The sequence below is a fragment of the Bison bison genome, unplaced genomic scaffold (genome assembly GCF_000754665.1).
Source record: "Bison bison bison isolate TAMUID 2011002044 unplaced genomic scaffold, Bison_UMD1.0 scf7180017864064, whole genome shotgun sequence".
NCBI lineage: Eukaryota > Metazoa > Chordata > Mammalia > Artiodactyla > Bovidae > Bison > Bison bison.
In genome coordinates this window covers 1684354-1711842 of record NW_011494636.1, presented here as the reverse complement: position 1 = coordinate 1711842, position 27489 = coordinate 1684354, and the positions used below count along the sequence as shown (strand labels likewise).

Below are 27489 nucleotides of genomic sequence, written 5' to 3'. Positions count from 1 at the left end.
CCCTGTCCATCACTAACTCCCGGAGTTTACCCAAACTCATGTCCATCGAGTCGGTAATGCCATCCAGGCATCTCATCCTCTGTCGTCCCCTTCTTCTCCTGCCCTCAATCCCTCTCAGCGTCAGGGTCTTTTCCAATGAGTCAACTCTTCACCTGAGGTGGCCAAAGTATTGGAGTTTCAGCTTCAGCATCAGTCCTTCCAATGAACACCCAGGACTGATCTACTTTAGGATGGACTGGTTGGATCTCCTTGCAGTCCAAGGGACTCTCAAGAGTCTTCTCCAACACCACAGTTCAAAAGCATCCATTCTTCAGCGCTGAGCTTTCTTCACAGTCCAACTCTCACATCCATACATGACCACTGGAAAAACCATAGCCTTGACTAGATGGACCTTTGTTGGCAAAGTAATGTCTCTGCTTTTGAATATGCTATCTAGGTTGGTCATAACTTTCCCTCCAAGGATTAAGCGTCTTTTAATTTCATGGCTGCAGTCACCATCTGCAGTGATTTTGGAGCCCCAAAAAATAAAGGCTGACACTGTTTCCACTGTTTCCCCATCTATTTCCCATGAAGTGATAGGACCAGATGCCATGATCTTCATTTTCTGAATGTTGAGCTTTAAGCCAACTTTTTCACTCTCCTCTCTCACTTTCATCAAGAGGCTTTTTAGTTCCTCTTCACTTTCTGCCGTAAGGGTTATTCTCTATCAGACCTCTTGGAAACACTGTTTATGTTATTTTGTTGCTTATGAACTTGACTGGTACATATTTAAAATTTGAAAATTTAAATGAGGATAATAGTTGAACTACCATCTAAACATTGAAACATTGCAGAAACCCACCAACAACTTTTTGAGTTTCAGTATCTTCTCCTTCCTTCAAACAGATGAAGATTTATTTAGAAGTCAGAAGGTCAGAATAAAAGATAGTGGAATGGTTTTAGAAAACAATGAACCATCCATCCTATATGTTTATGTTTTCCACCATACTAAACAAAAAGACAATACACCAAAGTTTAGTATGAGGATAGTATTGTTAGTGTTGTCATCCATTTGACAGAAAAATACAGAAATAAGCACTTAAAATTACTATCATTTCCTAGGAAATGCTAACATTTTGATGTACTTAATTCATACTTTGTAAAATAAAATAAATTACAAATAGTGGAGTGGCATTTTCTTCCACATCCCCCGAGAAACTATTCTTATTTTGATATAATAATCACCAGTGTATTTTTTTTTTTGGTTTGCGTATTGGTATGCAAACAAACTTTTTAAAATTTATGGTTTTATACCTGAATATACCTTTTCTATACCTGAATTCTATTTTTAACATCTAGCCATTCAGTTCATTCAGCTCAGTTCAGTGGCTCAGTCGTATCCGACTCTTTGCGACCTCATGAATCGTAGCATGCCAGGCCTCCCTGTCCATCACCAACTCCCGGAGTTCACTCAGACTCACGTCCACCGAGTCAGATGCCATCCAGCCATTTCATCCTCTGTCGTCCCCTTCTCCTCCTGCCCCCAATCCCTCCCAGCATCAGAGTCTTTTCCAATGAGTCAACTCTTCACATGAGGTGGCCAAAGTATTGGAGTTTCAGCCTTAGGATCATTCCTTCCAAAGAAATCCCAGGGCTGATCTCCTTCAGAATGGACTGGTTGGATCTCCTTGCAGTCCAAGGGACTCTCAAGAATCTTCTCCAACACCACAGTTCAAAAGCATCAATTCTTCAGCACTCAGCTTTCTTCACAGTCCAACTCTCACATCCATACATGACCACAGGAAAAACCACCATAGCCTTGACTAGACAGATCTTGGTTGGCAAAGTTATGTCTCTGCTTTTTAATATGCTATCTAGGTTGGTCATAACTTTCCTTCCAAGGAGTAAGTGTCTTTTAATTTCATGGATGCAGTCTCACCATCTGCAGTGATTTTGGAGCCCAGAAAATAAAGTCTAACACTGTTTCCACTGTTTTCCCATCTATTTCCCATGAAGTGATGGGACCAGAAGCCATGATCTTCGTTTTCTGAATGTTGAGCTTTAAGCCAACTTTTTCACTCTCCACTTTCACTTTCATCAAGAGGTTTTTGAGTTCCTCTTCACTTTCTGCCATAAGGGTGGTGTTATCTGCATATCTGAGATTATTGATATTTCTCCCAGCAGTCTTGATTCCAGCTTGTGCTTCTTCCAGTCCAGCATTTCTCATGATGTACTCTGCATACAAATTAAATATCTTTTTACTTAATAGTATTCCATGGCTTGTATTTAGCACATATTATCACATTTTCTTAATAATCTTTTTAACAGTATTTCACTGAATGAATATAAAGCTTTTTATGCCGTTTCTTAATGAACAGTAATTTTTTGCTATTATATACAATGCTTTAATGATTTCTTTATAGGTTGTCTGTCTTCATTGGGTAACATCACTATTTCTGTTACTTGTTATTTAAATTTTTTTAAAATATTGATTTCTGTGCCAGTTTTATATTAGTTATTGTTTGCCTGATGTATGTTTCTCATTTTATTTTAGATAATTCTTTTTTATTTTGAGGATATCTTCTGTTTCCATGATACAGTTTGACTTAATGTTAACTGACAGATGTTTTATAAATGGGCTGTTTTAATGCCTTTTAGCAATCACCTACTGATACATTTATGATTTAGAAAATTTTCTAGATGTTATAAGTTATAAAGTCTTTTAACACTCAGAACAACCTTATGATATAGGGCCTATTATTATTCATACTTATAGAAAAGAAAATTGTTGCCCAAGATCATCCAACTAGCCCACAATCTTTATTATTTTGCAGACACATTGTGGGGTTTGTTTTTTGTATCATTATTAATATTTCTCAGGAAAGGGAACACGGCACTGAAGAATGATTAAAAATAATTTTTAAAATGTATATGGCAAACTTTATTTTCCAACAACAATATCTGCCATCCCATTTGCTTTTCTCAGTGTGACTTTTTCACATGTGAGTCTAAATGGTATCTTCTCCTTTAACAGTCAGATCTTATGACTCACTGATAGCCAATAGAATCTGAGAAAAGTGACTGCTGAAAGTAGGTCAGAAAAGGCTGTGCTACTTCCCCGTGATTCTCTTGAGACAACTACTCTGTGCTAAGTCATTCACCAGTAAAAAGTGTGACTGCCCTGAAACAGTTGTGCTATACAAACAGGCATTCTAGTCAACAGCTTAGCAGAGCTCCCAGCTGACACTTATCATCAATTATCAGCCATGTGAGTGAACAGTCTTAGATATCCACCCCAGATGAACTCACATAACTGTAAAACTTTTACCAAAGCAAACTTGGGTCTGCTTGCCTGTGCACAGTAAAGCCAACCTACTGACACTCTTCTTCCTACATTATCAGTTTTGTTACAGGGAAGAACTGACTTCATGTTGGATCTGTTTCTTTTACTTTAACCTTGCTTTCCATTGCTTTTGATCTCTAAAAACACACTGTTCTTTGATCTCTAAAAAGACACTGTTCATACCTAATGGCTGGCCTTGGGGAACCCTGCTCCTCTGCCTGAATGTTTAACCAAAAGGCCTTTGTTCAGGATCCTGTCCACTTATTGCTGTCTACAGGAAGGAAGAAATTAACTCATCTCCTCCCTGAGGCTTGCCATTCCAGGAGATATTTGTAAGATTAATGGCCTTTTATACTTTACCTCCTCACCTCACCTCTCTCCTCGCCCCCATTTCTGTTCTATAAAAGAACCTGGCATTCAAACCCCAATAAGATGGTTATTTTGAGACATTAGTCTGCAGTCTTCTTGGTCAGCTGGCTTTCTGAATAAAGTCCTATTTCTTGCCTCAACACCTGGTCTCTCAGATTTATTGGCCTGTAGTGTAGCGCAGAGGGGCCTGGGATTTGGTAACAGTTTATTTCTCTTTCTTGAACCATTGCCCTAAACAAATACTGTAAATTTTCTGTATTATCTCCCATGTTTAAAAACAAAACAAAACGAAAAAACTGCCTCAACTTTGCGTTCTGCTTCAACTACTTCTCCATTCCTAGGGCATATTTGCTCGCCATCTTCATTCTTCACCTCTCATTTTCTCTTCATTTTACTACAGTCTACCTTCAGTTCACATTACTCCACTGATACTGCTCTTGTTAGGTTCACCAATGACCAACAAGTTACAAAAGTTGCCAAGATCCTGACTCCCTGTCCATTGATGCTGAGTAGAAAAAAGCAGACAGAGTTTGAAAGAAATAGAGAATGTGGCTTTATTCCTTTTGTCAGATAAGAGGGAGAACACAGGAGACTAACAGCTCATGAACTCTGCCCGACTCACCTAGTGGGATTAAAAGAGGTTATATAGACTGGGACTCATCGTCTGGGGTAGATAAATGATAAGGCTCAAACTAATGAATGTCTTATATGCAGAGTACATCATGAGAAACGCTGGGCTGGAAGAAGCACAAGCTGGAATCAAGATTGCCTGGAGAAATATCAATAACCTCAGATATGCAGATGACACCACCCTTATGGCAGAAAGTGAAGAGGAACTAAAAAGCCTCTTGATGAAAGTGAAAGTGGAGAGTGAAAAAGTTGGCTTAAAGCTCAACATTCAGAAAATGAAGATCATGGCATCTGGTCCTATCACTTCATGGGAAATAGATGGGGAAACAGTGGAAACAGTGTCAGACTTTATTTTTAGGAGCTCCAAAATCATTGCAGATGGTGACTGCATCCATGAAATTAAAAGACACTTACTCCTTGGAAGGAAAGTTATGACCAACCTAGATAGCATATTCAAAAGCAGAGACATTACTTTGCCAACAAAGGTCCATCTAGTCAAGGCTATGGTTTTTCCAGTGGTCAAGTATGGATGTGAGAATTGGACTGTGAAGAAAGCTGAACACCAAAGAATTGATGCTTTTGAACTGTGGTGTTGGATGAACTGTGGTGTTGGAGAAGACTCTTGAGAGTCCCTTGGACTGCAAGGAGATCCAACCAGTCCATTCTAAAGGAGATCAGTCCTGGGTGTTCTTTGGAGGGACTGATGCTAAAGCTTAAACTCCAATATTTTGACCACCTCATGCAAAGAGTTGACTCATTGGAAAAGACTCTGATGCTGGAAGAGATTGGGGGCAGGAGGAGAAGGGGACGACAGATGATGAGATAGCTGGATGGCAACACAGACTCGATGGACATGAGTTTGAGTAAACTCCAGAAGTTGGTGATGGACAGGGAGGCCTGGCGTGCTGTGATTCACGGGGTTGCAAAGAGTCGGACACGACTGAGTGACTGAACTGAACTGAATGAAGGTCTTGCATCCTTCTTCCTGCATTATTTCAAAATAGTCTCAGCTGGTGTCAGCTGTGTTCGTTTGTCTCTGGGTTATTGACCAGCAACCTTCCTTCTGAAATACAAACAGCTATAAGGGTTGTTTTTTTTTTTTTTTTGGCTGCAAGAGAGTTCAGAGAGAATAAACACCAGGTGCAGGATATAATGTACACAGTGTGGAGGTGGAGGGGGGGTGATAGGTTAACTTTGTGAAGGACAAATCTAGGTACCGACACTGCAGATTAGTAAGTTAAAAAACTAAGATTGATCAACTCTTTCAGGCTCATTTGTCCTGTTCTCTGTTCTCTTTACTTGTTCTCAGGAGAGGAAAAACTTCATTTCTTTTTTGCTGCAACACAAATCTGATAGTCAATGTCCTATATTTTCCTCAGCAGTGGTGCCATTGACTCTCCTTCCATTTGGAAATCTCTTCACTGATCTTGCAATATTGAATCTCCCTCTAGTTATTCCTTCATAACTATTCTTTGTTAGGTCTTCACTGGAAGATGAGGAAGTACCTCAGAGCTATGTCTTAGATGATCTCTTCTTTTTCTCCTGGTTTAAAAAAAAATCTTTTTAGCGACCTCAAGTAGAAAGGATTGAATTAAGTACACACCTAAATTTATGACATTATAGAGTATTAGATCCATTCTTAATTTATTTTAATATTTATTTCCGTTTCTATTCATCCCCTGTGCTTCCCCAGTGGCTCAGTGGTAAAGAATCTGCTTGCAATCCTGGAGACACTGGTTTGATCCCTGTGTCAGGAAGATCCCCTGGAGTGGCTATCCACTCCAGTAATCTTGCCTAAAGAATTCCATGGAGAGAGGAGCCTGGCAGCTACCGTCCATTGGGTCACAAAGAGTCCTACACGACTGTAGTGACTAAGTACATTCATTCCCTACACCTTTTTTCTTTTCGGACCTAAACACTCAGAGCCAGCCCTGCAAAGACAGAAGAAAACATAGAGCTGCAAGTGCCAAAGGCCTGGTGAAATGAATAAACAATTATTGAGCAAGCAGCGTTCATCAAACAGAGTGAGACCATATTCTTTCAACTTCAACAGTTTAGCAATGATGAAAACAACAGAGGAAATATTGTACTAATTAATCTCTACTAAATTTTAATTTTTATAAACTTTTATTACTCCCAATAATGCAGATTTTTAAAAACTTAAATGTAGAGAAATATGGAAATATTCAGTGTCTCCTGTAAAGTAAACATACTGTGAAGTGTGCCCCTCTTGGAGTCATTCAGTTGGAAAAGGACCTGATTAAAGGATTAACAAGTAATCAAATTCCAATGAGGGTGAAAAGCAGCTGCTCCTGACACATTAGTTACCCCATAAATTCCTTGTCCCACAGCCTCACATTTTTCAGGCTCAGAGGAGGAAGAAAAAAAAATTATTAATTTCTTTTTTTCTCAAGAAAATCTTCCAGAGAAAAGGAATGTGGTCATCTTTAACTTTGCTGAAGCCCCTCTGAAGCAACTCTTTCTACTAGATTTTTAGGAAGACTAGAAAGACAAGTAGCCATGGCTGAAATTGTAGCTTTGTAATAGTTAAACTTTTTACAAGCTTTTGGTGCCCTTTCTCTCACAGAGGCCCAGGGACCTCACGCTATCCTTCAATTTATAAAGTTATTGACTATGTTATTCTACTCAGATCTGTTTTCTCCTGTCTAACCTCATACAAAAAGTTAATTTTCTCTTTCATTCTCCTCCAACCCAAAGAACATCAAATCTACATTATTCAGGTCTTACAAAATGTAGCTACTTTATAATTCAAATTTCATTTAGATTTGTATTGTCAAAAAAAAAAAAAGGAAGGCAAGATGAGTCTTGAAAATTGTCACCTAATTGGAGAAGCAGTAATACTGATTCTCCCTGCTATGGGGACTGGGGAAATTCCTGGGAGGCAACAGTACAAAATAGTTTTCCTATTCTACTGAGAGTGAACTGAGACAAGACCAGGGTCTTGCCAGTAACGTAACTAAAGTGATAATGATCATTGCCTATCAGTCCACAAGCATGTTGTTGCAGACTGCATAGAACCACATGATTCATCATTAACTCTTACATAATCTACTTGCTTGATGTACGTTTCTTTGGCTCAGACCTGGTAAGTTTGATCCACTCCATTAATGTTCTTGAAACATATTAAGATAATAGTTATCAGCATCCTCATAGTCAATCTTAGTGAATTAACACATTGTTTTAACTAGATCATTTGTGAAGTGGGTCAACAATGTCATATATAGAGTCAGGGTTTTAAATTTTTTAAAAAATTTTTTTAAATAATTGAAGCAGACAGACTGTTACTCGGGTAATAATATCCTATCAGATGTACTTTTTGAGTAGAAGGGAAAAAGTTTGCAGTTATCAAGCAGACAATTGTATGTAAGTTTCAGGCTATTTTATCTGTGACTAAACTGCCAATGAATACTTCCATAGGATTTGTCTTTCAGATAAATAACATTCAAAATAAGCACATGACATGTTATGGGAAAAAGTTATTCAATTCCTAGGCTGAAAGAACAAAAAGTGAAGATCACTTGTTTAGTGTCACATGGGGCATGCAGACACCAGTGGAACAACCATTTCAGAAACAGACAGACCTTGCTAATTCCACACATCGAATGAGTGTGAAATCACCTATGGGCACAAGGCAGAAGCAAAAATAAATCCTCTCTAAGTTAATGTACTGCTAGCTTAAGCTTCAGATTACTGCAGTCTTTTTTCTTTCCAAGTCATTTCTTTTTTTTTGAAGTATAATCATTTACAATGTAATGTTAGTTTCTTCAGTTCAGTTCAGTTCAGTCACTCAGTTATGTCTGACTCTTTGTGGCCCCGTGAATTGCAGCACGCCAGGCCTCCTTATCCATCACCAACTCCTGGAGTCAACCCAAACCCATGTCTGTTGAGTCGGTGATGCCATCCAGCCATCTCATCTCTGTCATTCCCTTCTCCTCCTGCCCCCATTCCTTCCCAGCATTAGGGTCTTTTCCAATGAGTCAACTCTTTGCATGAGGTGGCCAAAGTATTGGAGTTTTAGCTTCAACATCAGTCCTTCCAATGAACACCCAGGTCTCATCTCCTTCTAGTGTATATCAAAGTGATTCAATTATACATATGTATATTACTTTTTGTACTATTTTCCATTATTGGTGTTTATAGGATATTGCAGGGAGAACGCAATGGCAACCCACTCCAGTACTCTTGCCTGGAAAATCCCATGGACGGAGGGGCCTGGTAGGCTGCAGTCCATGGGGTCGCTAGGAGTCGGACACGACTGAGCGACTTCACTTTCACTTTTCACTTTCATGCATTGGAGAAGGAAATGGCAACCCACTCCAGTGTTCCTGCCTGGAGAATCCCAGGGATGGGGAGCCTGGTGGGCTGCAGTCTATGGGGTCGCACAGAGTCGGATACGACTGAAGCGACTTAGCAGCTGCAGCAGCAGGATATTGCAGATAGTTCCCTGTGCTACACAGTAGGACCTTCTCTTTATCTATTTTATATATAGTAGTTTGTATTTGCTGACTTTTTGGCCAACCCATTATGAGCTGTTTCAATGTTTTGGAAATTAAGCCCTTTTGTCACATTGTTTGCAAATACTTTCTCATATTCCATATTGCTTCGTTTCCTTTGCCATGCAAAAGCTCTAAAGTTTGGTTTGATCACTTTCCTTTATTTTTGTATTTTATTTCTATTGCCTTGGGAAACTGACCTTCTCTTCCAGCAGAAGAGCCACTAGGTATCCCTTCACAGGAGCTGTCCCCCATGAAGTATATACTGTGGTGTCATCTGTCACCCATTGTGCTGGCTCACAAAGTACATGGTTGGTTGTTGACACTGCCCTCAGACCCATCTCCACCAGAGAAATGCAGGTGATTGCGCTGGGTGTCCTTTAGGCAGTGTGCTCACAAAGTCACCAGTGCAGATTCATCAGTACAGATTCTCTGTAGTCAGGCATTGGGACCGCTATAGTTGTACATTTACATCTGCTGTGGGGACTATGGAATCATTTCAGGCCCAGCCTTGCCTCTGCATGTGCCCACCCACAAAGTTTGCAGCTGCTACCATGGGACCCACTCCAGCTGTGGGAGCACTAATAACCCACCCCGAAGTTCATCAGGTACTGAGCTTACAAATTGGCCACTGATGGTGTAAATCTGGATCACAGCTTCTGGGCATAGGCTCAGATTTCAGCCCTGCCTCTGCTTGTGGACAACCCACCATTGCTTGCACACTGGAGCCTTGCCTGCAGTGAGCATGCTGAAAACGAGACCGTTATGGTGGGGCCATGTCCTTCCTTTTATACTTGTGTTAACGATAGGGCTTCTCTGATGGACCAGGGCCCCTCCCATCTACACCCTTGGTTGCTGCTTGGACCGTACTCCAGACCCTTCAGGCTGTTTCCATGGAGCCATCCCCAGTACTCTCCCCTGGTCTCTCTGCTGAAGCTCAGATTTCTGCACACCAGCAGACTAGCACCTCAGACTGGGGAGCGCAGGAAGGTAGCCAGGACTGTCTGTGCTTGTCTTTCTCCTTTCTGCCTGCGACAGTCTGGCTGCTACACTCTGCTCTGAGCCTCTGAAGCTCCCAATCTATCTTGTCTGTCATCTCAGGCTCTGAAGGGTGTTCCTAAGGTAAGGGAAACTTTCCTCTTTCACTGCACCCCTTCAGGGATGCTGGTCCCCTACCAATCCTTTGCTTTTTTCTTTCATCCTACCTGGTTACATTGTAACCTGTCATGTAGCTTTGGAGCTCTTCTGCCAGCATTCAGTAGGTGTTCTGTGAGAATTGTTCCACACGTAAATGTATTTTTGATGCTTTTGTGGGAGGTGGTAAGATCCACATCCTTCTGTTCTGCCTTCTTGATTTTTTTTTAATACAGTTTTGAGCACTCAGTTTAAAATAGTCATACGTAAATTAGGTAACATGAGTTCCTAAACCCAAATAAATAACCGTCAAAACAAATCTATAAAGGAAAGGGTTGGTACATTTGATATGCTAAAATTCAGAATATCTTTTCATCAAAAGGCATCACTAAGAAAGCAAAAAGGCAAGCCAGAGAGTGGAAGTTATTTGCAATATATATAAAGAATAAAACTCATATCCAATGTCAGTTAAAAAAAAAAAAAACAAAGACAACCCAAATGAAAATTGAGCAGTATACACAGAAAGAAAAGCAAATGTGAATGAGGTGCCCACCTTTATTTATAATCAAAGAATGCAGATTAAAATGATAGTGGGATAGAGTACACATCCACCAGCAAGTACTGGGTATACCAACAATGTACACGTTGATGAGGATGTAGCAGAAGAGAAATTTCTATACACTGTGTCAAGTAAAAGTAAAATGCTTTGGAACATAACTTTGTTTCAGAAAATTAAAAATAAGCATAACCAGTATATAATTCCTATACATGCTCATATGTATGTGCGCTTCATTGTACTAATATACATGCTCATATGAATGTGCACTACACTATACTAAGCTCGTATGTACATGCACTCAGTTGAGTTCAGTTCAGTTCAGTTGCTCAGTCGTGTCCGACTCTTTGCGACCCCATGAAACGCAGCACGCCAGGCCTCCCTGTCCATCACCAACTCCCGGAGTTCACTCAAACTCACGTCCATTGAGTCGGTGATGCCATCCAACCATCTCATCCTCTGTCACCCCTTCTCCTCCCGCCCCCAATCCCTCCCAGCATCAGGGTCTTTTCCAATGAGTCAACTCTTTGCATGAGGTGGCCAAAGTACTGGCGTTTCAGTTTCAGCATCAGTCCTTCCAATGAACGCCCAGGACTGATCTCCTTTAGAATGGACTGGTTGGATCTCCTTGCAGTCCAAGGGACTCTCAAGAGTCTTTTCCAACACCACAGTTCAAAAGCATCAGTTCTTCGCGCTCAGCCTTCTTCACACTACACTGTACTAATATACAAGCTCACATGTATGCACACTATGTTGTAGTAAAATACATGCTCATATATATGTGCACTACAGTGTGCTAATATACATGCTCATATGTATGTGCACTACACTGTACTAATATACATGCTCATTTGTATGTGTACTACATTGTACTAATATATCCAAGGCTGATCATAGCAGCATTATTCAAAATATTTGGTTGGCCATAAAGTTCATTTAGGTTTTTCTGTAGCGTCTTATGGAAAAGCCCTAACAAGCTTTCTGGCCACCCAATATTGAAAAACTGGGAACACCCAAATGTCCATCAGCAGTAGAATGGATAAATGAAAACAAGTGAATTAGAACACCATGGAATAACACAGATTAATAAAATACTGAAGAAAAGAAGCAAATTTCAAAGAAAAAACCCCAGCATAATTCATTACAGTAAAGCTTACTGTAAATGAATAAAAAGAAGCAAAGAGGCAAAACTAAAGCTTACTTATTAATTTTTGGCTGCACTGGGTCTTTGTTGCCGTGCATGGACTTTTCTCTAGCTGCAGTGAGCAGGGGCTACTCTCTAGTTGCCGTGTACAGGCTTCTCATTGCGGTGGCTTCTCCTGCTGCAGAGCACAGGCTCTAGGTGCACAGGCTTCAGTAGTTGCGATTTGGGCTCTAGAGTGCAGACTCAGTAGTTGTGGTGCATGGGCTTAGTTGCTCTGAGGCACGTGGAAATCTTCCCCAGTCGGGGATTGAACCTGTGTCCCCTGCATGGCGAGGAGATTCTTAACCTCTGAACCACCAGGGAAGTCCAAAACTAAAGGATTATAAGGTTGCTTGTACGAATGGCGATTACCTCTGTGAAGAGACTTTTGGCAATGGACACATGTAGACTTTTGGGGCCCTGGCAATTGTTTTTTTCATAGTCTGAGTGGTAAATACATGAGTACTTGCTTTACAATAAGTTATTGGACTGTATACTTGGGTTTTATGTGCTTTAGTTTTTTGGTGTTATAGTCCACAATGAAAAAACAAATGAAACAGCTCTCTGTATACTGACATTAAATAATTATTGAGTTTATGTTGTAAATGAAAACCTGGAGTGTGGAAAAGTGTATAAAATTGGCTACTATTTATGAAAAAAAAGGAAGGAGGTATGAGGGAGGGAGAGAGAGACAGAGAGAGAAAGCAGGAGAGAGGTGTTCATAAAAGAAGAGGGAATAAAAAACCTGGTTATCTTGGGGAAAATAGCTGGCTAAGGGACAAGATTAGAAGAAAACTGACTATTCATTGTATACCCTTTTGTACTTTTTGTATTTCATAAAATGTAAATGTATTAGCTATTCTGTGTGTGTGTGTGTGTGTATGTGTGTGTACTCAGTCATGTTTCACTCTTTGTGACCCCATGGACTGTATCCTGCCTGGGTCCTCTGTTCATGGAATTTTCCAGGCAAGAATACTGGAGTGGGTTGCCATTTCCTACTCTAGGGGATCTTCCCAAGCCAGGGATCAAACCCCTGTCTTCTATGTCTCCTGCATTGCACGTGGATTCTTTACCACTGCCACATGGGAAGCTCATTAACTATTCTAAATAAATAAGTAAACGTTTCTGAAAAAAAAAATTCCTAACAACAATGCTGATTATACTTATCCACAAGAGGTCACTATCGACTGATGTTGAACTCTAGTTCCTCATCAGAGGAAAACCAGTCTGAAGGCTTCCTGCTCTCACCAGGAAGTGAAGAAGCATCTTCATTTACATTCTTACTTTATTTTACCTGTCATGTTCTGTTTTATAAAAAACCCTCCAATTCAAAAATACACACAGAAATTTAAAATATATATTTAAAATAGAGCGGAAGAAGACAAAGAATTTAAGAGACAATATGAAGCCATGAATGAATTTACAAAAAGCATAATATTATCCATTTCCCCTAGGATTAATACACAAATTAGATTCTAATGTTTCTAGCATTTGATACAAAAAAGGAAGTATTGTCAGTTTTATAATTCAAAATCTTGCTCAGGAGAATATTCAGAGTATGAAAAATGTTTTCCCTGGTATAGTCTGTTAAAGACAATCCATAAGGATGGTTTAGGTGAAATTCCTGACCAGTCTTAATAACAAGAACAATCCACAGAACAATTGGGAAACCACGCCATCTTATTAAAAGAAGTGTAAGATGCTCTGGGACACCAGATCAGGGAAGTTTCATGCATGGGTTAGTCATGGTTGAAAATGAAACTAAGAATACTTGGTATAGAAAAGGAAGAAGAAAAGCCACAAAACTTGTGCTTTAAAAATTCTGACTTACACATAAGAGAGTGTTCAGTCTTCACTTGGCTGGATTTTTCAAAATTTGGTTATTGCGACAAATTCCCTTTCCCCTAAAGTTGAGCTGATTGTCCTTCCGGCAACTAATGGGTTAAATGCTACCTTCTAAGTTCAAGGAAAAAAGGCCCTATTCAAATGCTGCTGCTGGCTCACCAATGCAGGGCTTAAGGCAAAGACGGAGGGAAGTCAGTGTATAGGAGACAGTTTTCTCTGTGAAGAGAGCTGCAACAGCTGTGAAAAACACTTCAGCAGTGATGGATTCTTCTGATATTCAAAGAAAAAATATAGCTATCATTGGTGGTGGCTTGGTAAGAATCTATTTGGATATATTATTCCTGGTAGTGGTATTATATTATCATTACTCTTTTTTTGCTTTTTGATCAGAGATTAATTGCTTTTATTAATATTTTTTCTATCAGTTTTACTGCAGTATTATTGACATAGAGCACTCTGTAAGTTTCAAGTGTACGGCATAATGATTTCACTTACATACATTATAAGATGATTCCCACAAGAAGTTTAGTGAGTATTTCTCATTTCAGAGAAGTATAAAATAACAGAAAAAGAAAACATATTTTTTCCTTGTAATGGGAACTCTAAGGATTTACTCTCTTAACAACTTTCATATGCAACATACAGTGGCATTAATTACATGTTACATCTGTGGTGCTTATTTATATTATAACTGTTAGTTATATTATAACTTTTTGACCACCTTTGTTGTTGTATAAAGATATTATACCTCTAATCTTCCTCACCTATTTCACTTATTTTAGTATTATTAATCACTTGTAAGGATTGTTCACTTTCTTTTGAAACATTTCTGATATTTAAATACACCTTTTTAAAATGTGGTATTAATTTAGTTTGCTCTTTCCTAAAAGAGCTATCTTATTTCCATTTTCCCTTGTTTTTTCTGTATAGCATTTTTCAAAATAGAAAATAAAGCAAATTGAATTTGATTAATCCCTGAATGGACTATGTTTTAAAACAAATATTAATGTAAATAGTCATTTTAATCAAAACATTTGCCCTGCTTTGGTTAATAACTCAGTTTATACTGTCTAGTAAGAATAAAAGTGTCAAGAAACATGAAGTTAATGCAGAATTATCACATTGAATGTTCACTAGTTGTTTGAGTAAGTGGGAGTAATACTTATTCAGTGATCCTGTCTGGCTGGTTCCAAGTTGGTGGAGTGAGGCACAGAGCAGGTGAGATGAATGGGCTGAGATGACCCCACATCTGGCAAGATGAGGGGAGAGGGTGTCTATTCTCTGCTTCCACGGTTATTATAGGAAAGCTGCTGCTGCTGCTACTAAGTCGCTTCAGTCGTATCCGACTCTGTTCGACCCCATAGACGGCAACCCACCAGGCTCCCCTGTCCCTGGGATTCTCCAGGCAAGAGTACTGGAGTGGGGTGCCATTGCTGTGCTTAACATGGGGCTGCCTCAGTGAAACTGTATTTTCCCCTCCCTTAGCAGAACAACTATTTTGGAATCAAAATATCCCCATTAGTTAAAGTTTAATCATTTTGGCTTTGCCTTTGGTTTAATCATGTGCACGCTTTTAAATCATAGGTGTTTATTTATTTCATTTACTTTGCGAAAATTTGCTGAGGGCCTAATAATGTACCAGACACTGTTCTAGGTTGTATGTAAATGAGTACATTTTGTACCACATATAGAGTTATACAGTTTGTGCTAATTCTGACTTGGGTGTTGCCTTCCTTTTCATGTTTTCCCTAAAGTATGATGACAGTTTTAACATTTCTGGTTTGCTATTGTTGTAGCCACACGTTCTGGGAAATAAACTCACTCAGAAGGATAATGCAAATAGTGGAGTGCAGTTTATTACACCAGCAGGCCCAAGGCAGAGTCTCCCCTTAGCCAAGGACCCCCGACCAGTTTTTGTGAAAACCTTATGTACCTTAAGTGTACATGTACGAACCCACCTCCCCAAATTCCCTGACAATAAAAGTTAACCTTTATCATATTTATCATATGCCTTAAGCCTAGGTAGTTAACAGTGGACAATTATCAATAGGCCTGTGGTCATACCTCAATAAGCATAGTAGACTGTATGATTCCATTTGGTTACACAGATAATTAGGGGCTCTTCCTTCCTGGGGCCTGGTTTTCCAGTTGGTTTGTCGTTTCCACAGATACTGGGCCTATAGCTCAGAGTCCACATTCCAGCCCAAGATGGAGTCCTGCTTTCAAGATAGGGCCAGTTCTGATTCCTCCTTCACTATCACATGCTGTGTTGGCCAATGCATGTGACATACATCCTCATTTCTTCATACTTTATACCTGGCTTCAATCCAATCATTCCTATCAAAATTTTTCATAAAATGTGAATTCATGGAGTCAACAAAATCTTATTGGGTGCCAGCTATGTGCCAACATTGTTTTAGGTACTAGGAATATAGTGATAAGCATTTAGGGAGGAGAAAGATAATGGAGAAGAAAAGTAAGTTCAGTGAGGCCTAAGTACTACAAAAAAAAAATTCAAGCAGGGTAATGCTGTAGGGTCTTGAGGGTATCCACTTACAGAGTGTGGTCAGGGACAGCTTTTCTGAGGAGATATATGACCTGAAAAATGCGAAGGAAGCCATCATGTGAAGGGCTACAGAAAGACCATTTGGAGTAGATGAAGGACTGTAGAGAAACAATGAGGAGATAAAGAGCTGGGTACTTTTCTTGGAGCAGACAGAAAGGCACAAAGAATGAACCTGGAAAGGAGTGGCCACTGAGGCTGGGGAGAATCCTAGGATCTTAGAGTGCAAGGCAGACAGATTTTACCCTAGATGCAATGGAAAGCCGTTGGAAGATTTTAAGTAGGAAAGCAAGCCGTGATTTTAAGATTCCTTAGGCTGTTATAAAGAGAAGAACTGGGAAAATTTTAAGACCAGGTAGACCAGTTAAGAGGCTGTTGTGTTTGTCCAAGGCTTGGATTAGGGTGGCAGCAGTGATATCTCTTCTCTATGGACAAGGAAATGGCAACCCACTCCAGTGTTCTTGCCTGGAGAATCCCAGGGACGGGGGAGCCTGGTGGGCTGCTGTCTATGGGGTCGCACAGAGTCGGACACGACTGAAGTGACTTAGCACTTAGCAGCAGTGATATCTCTTACGATAGCACTTAGATATCCAAGTGACAGTGAAAGTCACTCGGTCATGTCCAACTCTTTGTGACCCCATGGACTATACTTTCATGGAATTCTCTAGGCCAGAATACTGAAGTGGGTAGCCTTTCCCTTCTCCAGGAGATCTTCCCAATCCAGGGATTGAAACCAGATCACCTGTATTGCAGGTGGATTTTTTACCAGCTGAGCCATAAGAGAAGCCCAAGAATACTGGAGTGGGTAGCCTGTTCCTTTTCCAGGAGATCTTCCCGACCCAGGAATCAAACTAGCGCCTCCTGCATTGCGGGCAGATTCTTTGTCAACTGAGCTAGGGGATATAACAAATATGTGATTGGATATATGACTTTGGAAGGCATAAAAATGTGAGTATCATCCGCAGGTTTCTCCCTGAATAACACTTTAACTCTTCATCATAGAACCACTTCATTATCTGGGCACACATACATGTGCTAGAAAATGGAAGACATGAACTAATACACATATATTAAGAAGCAATTAAAATTCCTCTGCAAAGGAATTCTAGTCACCTTATTGCTCAGGTCCGTACTTAGGAATCACGTCTGATTCTTTTTTTTCATTTTATGAAAATCCCCGTTTCTCTTTCATTCTACCAATAAGCCTTGGCAGCTCTATAACAAAAATATATTTCAATTCTGGTCATTGCTACCATCCTAGTTAGGGCCATCATTCTTTATCCATACTCTTGCAGCCTCCTCCTAAATGATCTCCCAGCTTCTACTCTTATCCATAGGCAGTCACACAGCAGCCAGAATCAACCTTTCAAATCATTAGTGTGATAATTACCATTCATTGCTTACAACCTTCCATTACAAATAAAGTAAAATCTAAACTCCTTACCAAAAGCCCTACAGGAACTGAGTCTGTCTACCTGCCTGGCCTCATCCTTTCCATGTTTTTGTTTTTTATATTACCTATCAGCACCTGAAATCATATACTTTATTTGTCTTGGGTAAGTAGGTAAGCTGTTTATTAAGCATCTATTCCTACAAGGATATAGCCTCTCGTCGCTGGAACCATACCTAATATTGCTTAATGTCATTATTTAGTATTTGACAGATAAATGAATGAAAGGAATGAAAAACTCTTCTTAATGATATGAAGGTAAAGGAAATTTCATAATGGATGAAAGACTGAATACTGAGGAAATTAAAAAAAATGCTGATTACAAAAAGTGATTCAAGAAGGTTAAATTCAATACATAAAGGACAAAATTATTTGCTTGCCCATCTACTTTCTTGTGTGTGTGTGTGTGTTTCACCCTTCCCCTTATCTTCCTCCCCATGGACTGATCCTAGTCCCTTAGACTAGGATCTCTGGTTATTAAAGGCTGATACACTAAAGGCTCCTTCTGGGCCCCAGGGGGAAAATTGCAACAGAGCTGAGAACCTTTACTCAGAAGTCCAAATAATATAATGAACTGATTTTTTCCCCCAATGATACCTTGCCTAGTGAAAGATCACTCAAGAATTTGTCTTTACTCTAATGTAGTGATCATCTGATTCTGTGATTAACCAATTGATTTCTGTTCTTTGAAGACATGTTAAGTCAAAGAGGTCAGAAGTAACCAATAGATCAATGAAGGAGTCTTTGAGAAACTAAAGGTGAAAGAAATTGTAAACCATGATCATAAACTGGCTAAAGTTTATCTATTAAAGAGTGGGAAAAGACGTTAAAACAGTTTTTCAAGAATGTTAATCTGAGTATTTACAAAAAATCACTATACTCAGTTATTTTCCTTCTTGTGTGAAACACTGCTCCCAATCCCTTCCCCTGCAATAAGGATTACCTCCTGGAAGCTGGGGGTGTAACTTCTCCTGCGAATGCACATAGGACTTTGCTTGCCTTTATCACAGACTGCATTCTGTTAAAGTTATAGACATAATAATTATAAAGAGATAATTGTTTAGTTGCTGAGTTATGTCTGACTGTTTTGTGACCCAATGGACTGCAGTCAGCCAGGCTCCTCCATCCATGGGATTTCCCAGGGAAGAATACTGGAGTGGGATGGCATTTTTCTTCTACAGGGAATCTTCCCAACCTAGGGATCGAACCCCTGTCTCTTGCATCTCCTACACCAGCAGGTGGATTCTTTACCACTGAGTCACCCAAATTTGTAGATATGCATAGTTTATTCCCCATAGAAGCTTCTATAACTTCATGAGTCTAAATATTTTCTTATCTTTGGGTCCTGCCCCCTTTTCTTTTATAACGGTTATCCCAGTGCCTTGTACTGTCAAACACACTATAATATCTTGTGTGCATGAGTTTGCTTTCAGAACAAAGTGCAGGCAGATGTTATGGGCAAGTAAAACAAAGACACTATTTTTCAGAATGGAGTCATAATGAATGCAATACTTTTAAGGACTAACATTAAAAAAAAAAGAAGAATAAGATTTAAAAACCAATCTCTACTTTTCAGGCTGAAAAGAGTTTTGCTGTTGTTTAGTCACTCAGTCGTGTCTTACTCTTTGAAACGCCATGGACTATATAGCCCACTAGGCTCCTCTGTCCTTCAGATTCTCCAGGCAGAAATACTGGAGTGGGTTGCCATTAGGAAGGAGTTTTACAGTTTTCTAATTCTAACCTAAGTCAACCCAGGGGTAAAAAACTGCCACATGAGTTTAGGTTAGAGTGATACCTGTTTTCTTCACCAAATGACAATCCAGAGAAGTCAAAAGAAAGGCCATTGCACATGTGTCCTGAAGATGGGTAGGTATTCAGGTTCTTGGTATCTGGAAATGCTGCTGCTGAGGTGACTGTTTTCAATGCTTACAAATATGATGGAAATGATCAGAGTTTTCAGTGACAGTTACAGCTACTGATCTCTCATTTTTTGGCTGAAGTTTAGAGTTTCAGCTGTAAGGATTATTGAGAATAGCAGCCTTAGTTGTTGCCTACTGTTGCAGTGTCCATTGTTCTAGCACACACTTTGAAGATGTATTTTAGGGCAATATTGAAGCATTCCTTCTATCTCCCTAGCTGACAAGCAACTCCTTTTCCCCTCTGTTTGACCCACCAAAATTCTCCATTAAGAGCTTATTTAGAGGGTAAAGTTGTTCAAAACATCAGGTCAAGGAGACATGTTTTCCATGACTTATTATTGTTAATTGTGCCCTGTCCCCTAGTAGTCAAGTTGTTAGTGGCTTCTACTGGTGAAACTGGGGCTTCCCAGGTGGCTCAGTGGTAAAGAATCTGCTTGTCAATGCAGGAGACACAGAAGATGCAGGTTCAATCCCTTGGCTGGGAAGATTCCCTGGAGAAGGGAATGGCAACTCACTCCCGTATCCTTGCTAGGAAAATTCCATGGACAGAGGAGACTGGTGAGCTATAGTCCATGGGGTCGCAAAAGAGTTGGACATGACTTAGCGACTAAACAACAACTGATGAAACTGCCTTTGAAACTGCCTGACCTTGATGCTATGAGAGGTTATATCTCACGTCTAGAGATATTAAATTCTGTCACAAATTTATAGGCTCAAACTGGACCTTATGCCAAAATGGCCCTAGACACTGTTTTCTGCCCTGTCTCCCTAGGGTCTTTCCACCTCACAGTCACTCTTCACTCAGTTCAGTTGGATAGAAGCAGCAAAAGACAGTGAGGAGAATGCACTGGAAAGGCTGCAATCTGCTGGAAGTGCAAGAACTCTTACCCTCTCTGGGTCTTTTTTTCTTCATCATGGGCTAAGACTAGGTCCCTAATTCTTTTAACTCTACAGTTTTGTTGCTTCCTTTTCATACTTCCTTCCTCACAGGTCACTAGCTTTGTTCTCAATCTAGTCTTTATAAACATAGAAATCAAATGTCACCTAGATTTTTCACTTTCTCCAAAATAAATATTCTAGACATGTATAAACCATCAAATGTTTCATAATTTTTGGTTAAGGTCTGTCTATATATAGTTACTTTTGAACTGTGATGTTGGAGAAGACTCTTGCAAGCCCCTTGGACTGCAAGGAGATCCAACCAGTCCATTCTGAAGGATATCAGTCCTGGGTGTACATTGGAAGGACTGATGCTGAGGCTGAAACTCCAGTACTTTGGCCACCTCATGCGAAAAGTTGACTCATTGGAAAAGACCCTGATGCTGGGAGGGATTGGGGGCAGGAGGAGAAGGGGACGACAGAGGATGAGATGGCTGGATGGCATCACCGACTCGATGTATGTGAGTTTGGGTAAACTCCAGGAGTTGGTGATGGACAGGAAGGCCTGGCGTGCTGCGATTCATCAGGTTGCAAAGAGTCAGACACAGCTGAGCAACTGAACTGAACTGAACTGAGCTGATAGTTCTCTATATAGTTGATGCTGGGAAAGATTGAAGGCCAGAGAAGGGGATGATGGTTGGAGATGAGATGGTTGGATGGCATCACCGACTCAATGGACATGAGTTTGAGTAAACTCCGGGAGTTGATGATGGACAGGGAGGCCTGGCATGCTGCAATCCATGGGGTTGAAAAGAGTCAGACACGACTGAGCAACTGAACTGAACTGAACTAATAGTTCAAGTGTATACTTTTTACTTTACGCAAATATTGACAAAACAAACCATGCAAATAGCTTAATAACTATTATTATTTTATTTCATTAATATTAAAATATCTATTCACGTCACTCTTGCTTTCCACTCCTCAGGCACAAAAACTTACGTATGATAAACCTGTATTACTGCCCTGATTTCCAGCACCTTGTACAAACAGAAGTGAAGTCAGTTTCTTTGTGACCATGGATGTCATCTTGAATTTGCTCAATAAGTAGAGACAAGTTTTCATCTCACTCTACTAGCTTTCCTCAATTTCTTTTGTAGTTTTGCTTATGTTACAATTCCTCTCACCAATTAAGTTTTCTTTGAGCTATCTCACTCACGTATCTGTATTTCTCTAACAGGGCTGACTAACATTTTGAGTATTTTTTGCTACCCTGATAGATAAGGTACCTCATAAACCCTGTTCTCACCTACATAAAACAAAAGTCCTTGCTCAGAGTTTAGTTCATTTGCTGCCTAATGAACAGTATCTGAAATGGAGCCAATAACTTTAGACAGATCAGTTTTGTTAACTGCCTACCAAGAAAGTGTTCTGCTTTCCTTTTATTGGCTCCAAAATACTGTTTGTCCATCTGTCCATACACATCTCTTCATTCAGCTATTCATCTATCTGTCAACTCAAAGAGAAAAGAACATTCCTCCACTGGTGATGATAATCTCAGTTGGCACTTTTTTCTTGAAGACAATTTGAAAAAAATATATGCTGATAGTCTTAAAAATATGGAGGAATTAAAGAAAGCAACATGCTCCCTCTCTCTCTGAAAGTCAGCTTCAGCAACGCCTTGCCTTTAGAAGGAAGATTGTCCTTTAATCTGAGGGAAGTTAAAAGCATTAGAATCTAATATAGACTCTCAAATACACCAAATCTGGAGTATGTACAAAACCTGTAACAAAACCTCCTAAAAATCTTGCTCACTCTCAACTTCTTCCATGTACTTCCCAGTTATTTCAAAAACAAAACCAAAGAAGATACAACTAACTCCTGCCACACTCCAAGCCATCAAAACCCTCTCCTCAACTTATCTCAGACTTTCTTCTACTCCGTTCTCATCACCTTGTTTATAATTAAACAATATAAATTCCTCCTGATACTAAACAATATAAATTCCTCCATTCCTCCTGATACTAAGGCTCAAGAACCAATGGGGCAGACAGAAAGAGAGTATGGATCTCAGAAGTTTCTGGGAGTTTGGTCCCTGTCTCTAAGACCTGTGCTTTGATGGACCATTTCATTATTGTGATTTTACCAAAAGAACTCAGTGGGCACCATGCAATTGTTTATAACCCTAAAAATTTAAAATAACTCCAATGTACAAATGTAAGGGTATTGCATACAACAAAATGTAAGGCAATTCTTAAGTATTATGATTTAAAATATCTTATGACTTGGAAATACATTCACAGTATACTATTCCTTTTTAAAAGATAACTATATAATAAAATATATATGTTTTATATATCCTAATACCATTTTAAGAAGAAATATCATTCGCTTTAAATACATAGGAAATGTTAATACTGGTTCTCCCTGGTGGTAAGATTGTGGAAGATTACATTTTCTTTCAAATACTTTCTAAATTTTTATTACAAACTGTTGAGTCTTTTACTAAGTATAAGGTCTGTACCGGAAATAGAAAGATGGACAAAATACAAGCCATACACATATCACTAATCCCTGGGCATTCACAGCCTAGTGGGAAAGTCAGTCAGGAATGTAAATAAATAATTCAGCTAATTACGAAAGATATTAAAACACATACATGCATCCACGGAATTAAAGAAGAAAAGACAAGTCTTTTGGAGTTGGAGACATACTAAGAGAAATTGAACAGAGGATATGATTCTTGAATGAAAGCTAAAGGAGGAAAAAACAGCCCAGGCAAAGGGAACATTAGATTCAAATGCACATAGGTGTCAAAGTGTAAGGCATATTCAGGAAAAATACAGTGACTTCGGTCTACCTCTTAGAGATAGTATATGAGAACAAGAGGAAGAAAAATGAGCTTGAGAGGCTGGGATCAAATGTAAGAATCTTTTATGCCATATTGAAAACTTGGGACTTTTTCTTAAAGACTTATGAGGAGCCAATAAAGGATTTTAAGAAAGGAACTGCATCATTCAATTTCTGTTTTAGACAATAGCCAGCTCTTCTGGAAGTATGACTTAAATAGGTAGACACTGGGGGGAGGAAGAATTGCTAGAAAACTTGTAGTAGTCCAGGTGTTAGGCAATGGGACCCCCATATAGGAACAGTGGAAGGTATGGGAAGGAGATCTATTTTCAGAGAGATTTGAAAGATGCAATAAATAGGACTTGTTACCTCATTAAATATATATTTGTAGGTAGAGAGGGCATTAACTGTTCTCTGAGTTATCCTAGTTGGGTGAAATAGCAGGTAGAGTCGTCATTCACTAAGAGAAAGAACACAGAGGAGGAGAAGGGTCTGAAGGTTGAGGAGGGGAATAAGTTGAATGTGAATTATGTTGAGATGAAGATTCCTAGGAATCTTCCTAGGAAGACATCCAGGAAGAGAGGTTCAGTAGTCAGAGATGGTGTTCTGGAGGAGTATCTAGGCTAGAGAAAAAGTCATGAACAAACTTTCTTAAGAGCCCCAACTTCAAAGTGTGGGGGGCATTCATCTTATCATCAACAAAAGAAGGAAAATCAGGGCTGTTGCTTGACTTTAGAGACCAAATTCAAATGATACAGGTAAGAGAGTTCAGAGTAAGATCTAAATAATAAAACATTTGACATAACATTCACAATTCTAGAGTCCTTGGATGGCTAAATGGTAAGAATCTGCCTGCAATGCAGGATACCCAGGTTCAATCCCTGGGCTGGGAAGATCCCCTGGAGAAGGGAATGGCAACCCACTCCAGTATTCTTGCTTGGAAAGTTCTATGAACAGAGGAGCCTGGTGGACTACAAGGAGCCGAACATGACTGAGATACTAACAAACACTTTCACTTTCTCAATTCTAGCAGATGTAATAGTTACAAAGTATGAAGACATTCTTATTTGCTTATTTCAGAGTAAGTGCAATTAACAATCTGGTTCTTCTCATTACATTGCTACTTTCAAAGATCAAATTCTTCAAAGACCAAGCTATAGTTCCATGAGTTCCATTAGTACTAAAGCCTAACAGGCTTGCCTGTTAGGTGATAGACTCAGAAACAAACAATCTCTATGACTCTTGCTGCTGCTGCTAAGTAAGTCGCTTCAGTCATGTCCGACTTTGTGCGACCCCATAGATGGCGGCCCACCAGGCTTCCCCATCCCTGGGATTCTCTAGGCAAGAACACTGGAGTGGGTTGCCATTTCCTTCTCCAATGCATGAAAGTGAAAAGTGAAAGTGAAGTCGCTCAGTCGTGTCTGACCCTCAGCGACCCCATGGACTGCAGCCTTCCAGGCTCCTCCATCCATGGGATTTTCCAGGCAAGAGTACTGGAGTGGGGTTAGGGAAAGTTTTATGTGCTTCAGTAGGTCAAAAATAGTTGACACATGTTTAACATTACATTAGTTCTGAAAGGTTGTTGTTGAATCACACGAATACACCGGGATTCTTGGCCCCCGGAGGAGAAGAATTCAATCCGGGGCTAGAGACGAGGCTTGATCGCTCGGAGCTTTTGTGTAATAAAGTTTTATTAAAGTATAAAGGAGATAGAGAAAGCTTTTGACATAGGCATCAGATGGGGGTAGAAAGAGTACCCGCTTGCTAGTGTTGACAATGAAGTTATATACTCTCTAATGAATCCAAAGAATGTCTGAGGTTGTAAAGACCTCATCAGACCTACTCCCATAATTTACATTTTAAGGTAACACTGTCCTCAGGCAAGATACATCCTTGTAAAGACCAGGTCTACTCCCATAATTTACATTTTAAGATAACAGAAGGTTTAATCGAAAGACTGTCCTTAGGCAGGATACATTATTGTTATATAATCCTAAGGAATGTGGAGAAAGAAAAAAAAGTTTGTCCTTTCTTCCTCCTTGAGAATTCCAGACCCCTCTCTCTTTGGGGACCCCTAGACTTCCTATCAACCTGCCTAGGAACTGACTGTCTCAGTTCCATGAGTTGGAGTGTAGGAAATGACAACCCACTCCAGTATTCTTGCCTGGAGAAACCCATGGACAGAGGAGCCTGGTGGGCTACAGTCCATGGGGTCGCAAAGAGTTGGACAGGACTGAAGTGATGGAGCATCAGTTCCATGAGTAGGAGATTATTAATAGGCTTTTCGAAAGCTTGTTTGGTGACAGACTCAGAAACAAGCAATCTCTGTGACTCTTAGGGAGAGTTTTATATGCTTCATGAGGTCAAAATTAGTTGACTAATGTTTAACAATACATTACCAGATTAATTTCAAACATACTATATAAAAAGGCATAGAAAGTATGACATTTTAAAAATCATGATGCCTCTTCCTGTTAAGGTCAGCATTTATATTGGATTGGCCCAAAAGTTTGTTTGGGTTTTCCTGATGTTATAGAAAACCTGAATGAATTTTGGGCCAATCCAATAAATTTAAAGTTTTCTGGCACCCAACTCTAGTACTCTTGCCTGGAAAATCCCATGGATGGAGGAGCCTGGTGGGCTGCAGTCCATGGGGTCCCCAAGAGTCAGACACCACTGAGCGACTTCACTTTCACTTTTCACTTTAATGCATTGGAGAAGGAAGTGGCAACCCACTCCAGTGTTCTTACCTGAAGAATCCCAGGGACTAGGGAGCCTGGTGGGCTGCTGTCTATGGGGTCGCACAGAGTCAGACACGACTGAAGCGACTTAGCAGCAGCAGCAGCAGCATGATCATTGGATACTTGAACAATCCTTGCTGCTGAGGTCACGTGGGAATCAGCGGAAAGGTAGTAGATCCTACTGCAAAAAGCCACACTGGCTGAATGCCTGAGAAGCATAACTCCACATTTATATAAAAGAAATGTTCAAATTATCTTTTAAATTAGTAAGTTAGTCATCAATATAATGGTCCACAGTGGGGTCCAAGCACATGACCCTTAAAGAAGGAAGTTAGAGTAAGTGGAGAAATGGAAGAGCAGTAAGTGGAGTAAATCCATGATTATGTAACCAAGGAATTGCCTCAGTCTGCTGAAGCACAAACAGGCTAAGCCAGTTGTTAATAAAACATTTACTTTTCAGATTATTTTTTATTTAAACTTCTTACTACTGTGAACTATTGATGCTGCAAAACAAATATGGAGGTTTTTCATAATAGTCTATGTCCAGGCTTAACTCTGTCTGGGTTTCCCTCATAGCTCAGCTGGTAAAGAATCTGCCTGCAATGCTTCAAGAGACCCTGGTTCGATTCCTGGGTTGGGAAGATTTGCTGGAGAAAGGATAGACTACCCTCTCCCTCTCCAGTATTAGTATTCTTGGGTTTTCCTTGTGGATCAACTGGTAAAGAATCCACCCAAAATGCGGGAGATCTGGGTTTGATCCCTGTGTTGGAAAGATCTCCTGGAGAAGGGAAAGGCTACCCACTCCAGTATTCTGGCCTGGAAAATTCCATGGACTATATAGTCCATGGGGTCGCAAAGAACTGGACAAGACTGAGTGACTTCTCACTTTCAGGCTTTACTCTAAGAACTGGCATGAAAACTACAATAGCTCCTAGGAGTCTAACCCCATATAGTTTCTTCCCTCCTCTCACCAGCTTCCCTCCTTATTGATGCACAGGAAGCAGCTGGGCCTTACCCAAGGGTATGTGGTGGGCTGAGCATGATATACACATATTTTCCTTTCCATTTATCTCTTTGGGTCTTCCTAGCATTTTTGCCTGTGTAACAACTAAAGAGTCCCTGGTGGCTCAGATGGTAAAGCATCTCTCCGTAATACAGGAGACTCAGATTCAATCCCTGGGGCAGGAAGATCCCCTGGAGGAGGTCATGGCAACCCACTCCAGTATTTTTGCCTGGAGAGTCCCATGGACAGAGGAGCATGGTGGGCTACAGTCCAATTCCTGATTAAGAGCATTTTACATAGAAGTGAGAAGGAGAAATAAAGTTAGAGTGAATCTATAAAGTACTTTATAAGCCATGTTACTAATCTTTCTAGCTGAATTTATATAATATCTACAAATAATTTTTCCTTTTAGTTTTATTCAAACCTTCAGTTCAGTTCAGTTCAGTTCAGTGGCTCAGTCGTGTCCGACTCTTTGCGACCCCATGAATCGCAGCACGTCAGGCCTCCCTGTCCATCACCAACTCCTGGAGC

At 39.9% G+C, this 27489-nt stretch overlaps 1 protein-coding gene across 1 annotated transcript in view; it reads left to right on the top strand.

The window, feature by feature from the left end:
• The first annotated feature begins 13610 nt into the window (after nt 1-13610).
• Nucleotides 13611-27489, top strand: part of KMO (kynurenine 3-monooxygenase (kynurenine 3-hydroxylase)) — a 69800-nt gene continuing 55921 nt past the window's right edge. The window contains exon 1 of the mRNA XM_010836724.1: nt 13611-13867. Within this exon, the coding sequence (XP_010835026.1) occupies nt 13814-13867 (54 nt within the window). The 5' untranslated portion in view covers nt 13611-13813. The remainder of the gene's footprint in view (nt 13868-27489) is intronic.